Source organism: Chenopodium quinoa, unplaced genomic scaffold (assembly GCF_001683475.1).
Source record: "Chenopodium quinoa cultivar QQ74 unplaced genomic scaffold, ASM168347v1, whole genome shotgun sequence".
Classification (NCBI taxonomy): domain Eukaryota; kingdom Viridiplantae; phylum Streptophyta; class Magnoliopsida; order Caryophyllales; family Amaranthaceae; genus Chenopodium; species Chenopodium quinoa.
The window spans coordinates 7858209-7861769 of NW_018742418.1; the positions used below are offsets into that span (position 1 = coordinate 7858209).

Sequence of the window (3561 nt, forward strand, 5' to 3'; positions counted from 1 at the left end):
CGATGTTGTCAAAGGACAATTCACAAGACAACATTGTTGTAAAAGTCATGACAATCTAAGCAAACACCATTAATACCTACACATATTTATTTATTAAACGACATATTATGACGTGATTAAATAGTAGGAAAAGTTCCCACTACCTAATAATACTAATCTCCTTTTTTCATCAACCGAGGAGAAATTTATTCATGCATGGACTGTAGTCGCCACACGTACACATACACATACAAAAGTGACAAACCTAATCAACATAAGAGGCAATCTTCTTTGGAGAATATTTCTTAAAAACAAAAGGGAAAGGGCTATTCTCGGCGACTCCCAATTTTCCATCATCAAGAAGAGTAACATCCTTACAATCCATAGCCGAAACTCTGAAAATATCGGACTCCGTTATGTGACAAAACTTAATGTTGTACACATCCTTACCAGCTTCTTTAATATTGAATACATAAGTAGGCTTGAATGGCCCTTTAGTACCGACAATCACGTACGAGTTGTTGTTGGCATCGCTAGGGGCTACCCACCACCTCAATGGTTTATTGCAGGTGGTGGAGACCTTATCAAAGGAAAATATGATTGGAAATGAAGTCGTAAGGATCGGTATAAAATAAAGGGTCGAGATCTTCACAGGCAAGCCTCTTTTGGTCCAGCTATTGGTTATAAAAAGAGGGCAGGGTGAAGAGTCCTCTGCTGGTGTCAATCTAAGGCCACCTTCTTCGGCCGATGAGATTAATGGACGAAAGGCTGGAAGGATGTAGTAGTCCCCTCCATTTTGTAGTATGTCGCCGTCCACATCTAGGATGGGGCCGGCGACACTTGGAGAAGGAGAGAGGACTAGGAGAAGGAGAGTAATTGCAGCAGTTGGGAAGAGAAAGGAAGCCATATTTTTTTTTTTTTTTTCGTTTTGGGGGATGATGGAGGACTAGAAACAGGAGGGATGGTATTTATAGAAGTATTATATGGATGGTATGAGAGAAAATTTGTAATATATATTTGGAGTTTTTGGGAAGTTAAAAAACTACGGCATATTTTCAATGTTCAATTGTTCTATGGTATTATTACACGTGTCATTCGTCTTATAATGTTATAGTTAATAACTTTATAATGTATATATGCAATATATATAAGATGAAGCCATGAAGGTTTCTAAGCTAAAAAAGCTTTAGTAAAAAGAGTGAATAAAATTACATAATTTATCATATAAATGTATGTTACTTTAGAAGAATATTACAGGGGGGAATTAGACAACTATATATACAAGTATATATGTTTAATAAAATTTTATTAAAAAATGTCAAGTTCTCTTAAAAAAATAATAAGATTTGTAAATAATTATAGTCAACTTTATTTTAATAATTGATTATCATTATTTACAAATCTTATTATTATGAATTAGTGCATAGCATAGGCCAAAAACTAGTTAAATGCAACAAAAATGAGAAAAATGTAAGGCAATGCGATTATGCAACTTTCAAAACGAAAAGTAGTACTCTGTAATATAATTATATTACTCTGATCCATACAAAACATAGGAATTAAGTACATATGAAATATTTGTTTTTGTCTAATTGCAAAAATAATGACAGTTAGTTGAAATAAAATGACATATGTAACTTTTTTTTTTTTTAAGATATGAATTTGTTTAATGTTTATCCTTAAAAAATTTTGTATGTTACGTAAACAATTTTTTTTTTTTTTTCATATTTCCTAATAAAAATTTTCTTACAAAAATATACAAATAGTACTTTGGAGGGAAATTTTTTCATATAATTTTATCAATAATCAAGTGTCTTACTTGATGATTCATTTAGTACGTAGTATAAATAGATGAACATATATTAATTAGGGGATTTTTTCCCGCCACGTGGACCACTCACGTCTTGCCACGTGGATGACACGTGGACCAATCAGAGCCCGCCACATGGACCACTCACGTCTTGCTATGTGTCGTCCACGAGGACCAATCCAAGTCCGCCACGTGTCGCCTCGTGAGAGGTCCTGGGTGGACCAATCAGGCCACGACACGTGGCAGACAAATTGCCCAGTAGGAATGGGCCTTTTATGGCCCAAACTCCTAGGTAAGCCCAGTCAGACCTAGGTTTACGGAAACCTAGTACTGGACACGTTTCCCAGTGTTATATAATAGAGATGCTTCCCTCTGTGGAACATTCATTTAGAAATATTCACTCCACATCAACTCTCAATCAAGAGAAAGTTAGACTCCTAACACCTCAAACTGAGCAATTCTACATTGCAGATACTCTCTTTTACACCAAGAGAAACCTTTTACCTTTCCGCACTTTTACTCCTCATACACGTTCTAACTTGATCGTCGGAGGCGGAACTCCCACCCACCGGAGTCTCCGTTGTTTTGCAGGTACAGGCGTCCCGGTCAGTCTTAGAATTGTAACTCTCCTGCAAGACATCAAAAAAACCCCGAAACATTTGGCGTCGTCTGTGGGGAGAGTACTTCCGAGATGACTTCACACGAACCTATACCGTCCCTAAGTGAGAAACGGCCTATGGCCGAAGTTCAGGTCTACTCAGACCAGGAGACAAATGACGACTATGAAGTCGCTACTCATACGGCCCCTGACAGGTCCCTCACGACACGGCGTATCCGTCCCACCGAAAGGAGGGAACGGAACACTAACCTGGCCGGGCCTAGTGAAACAGTCACCCAGATGGCTGGTCATCCTCAGGTGGTCGAAGGATCCACTCCTATCACTAGAAACGAGCTCATGACTCTCATGACAAGTTTCAAAGGGGAGATTAAGGATCTCATAGATAAACGGACGGTTGTTCCTACCAAGGAACAGTCGGCCAAAAAGCCCTCTCATTTTGGGAGGAATAAACCGGTTAAAGACCGAGAGGCTACTCCTTATCCCAAACCAAGGGAGGGGCAACAACCTTTGATAAATCTAGCTAGGCTCCAATTTCCTGAGCCAGGAAAGAGGAAGGTCATCCGACTAAGCCGGATGGTTCCAAGATAACATATTCCGATGCTCGGATGATAATCCAGCAAAAGAAGAATATGTAACTGTCAGAGTCGGCTTCAACGTCGAACTTCAATGACAGTTTTCAGAATACCTCATGAGGTATTCTAATCTAAACCAAGGGGTCAGACAGGCGGCATGTCTGCCCACTCTACTCCTCAAATGTTCCAGGCAGCCCCGTATGTGCCCCAACAGCCATACGGGCCGTATGGACAATTCTACATGCAGCTTACCCTTTTCAGAGGACAGACGACACCTAACGTCCAGCCTTTGGACTGGCAGCTTCGGCTGCAAAGACTTAGGGAATAGCCTTCGGCTTTCTCCAAAGAAATAACTGAGGCCGCACAGCCGGCCAAGGTTAAAAAAGTATCGGTAGGCACCTATGACGGTACCACCAATCTAGAGGACCACCTTATGGTATACACCAACCTTATATATCTTCAAAGGTTGGACGACGCCGCTTGGTGCAAATGCTTCCCGGCCACATTAAAGAGCGTCTCCCAACAATGGTTCGACAACTTGCCAGCCGGATGTATCAATAATTTTAGGACGCTTGCATACT

General features: G+C 40.2%; 1 protein-coding gene across 1 annotated transcript; it reads right to left on the reverse strand.

The window, feature by feature from the left end:
• Positions 1 to 244: 244 nt before the first annotated feature.
• LOC110714315 (kunitz-type trypsin inhibitor alpha chain-like) lies at positions 245 to 886 on the reverse strand. Its single transcript, XM_021892822.1, has one exon. The coding sequence runs from the start codon at positions 884 to 886 to the stop codon at positions 245 to 247; it is 642 nt and encodes a 213-aa protein (XP_021748514.1).
• Positions 887 to 3561: the final 2675 nt, after the last annotated feature.

Excerpts from the sequence above, each read along its gene's own strand:
- LOC110714315 (XM_021892822.1), bottom strand. The coding sequence starts at position 886 with ATGGCTTCCTTTCTCTTCCCAACTGCTGCAATTACTCTCCTTCTCCTA.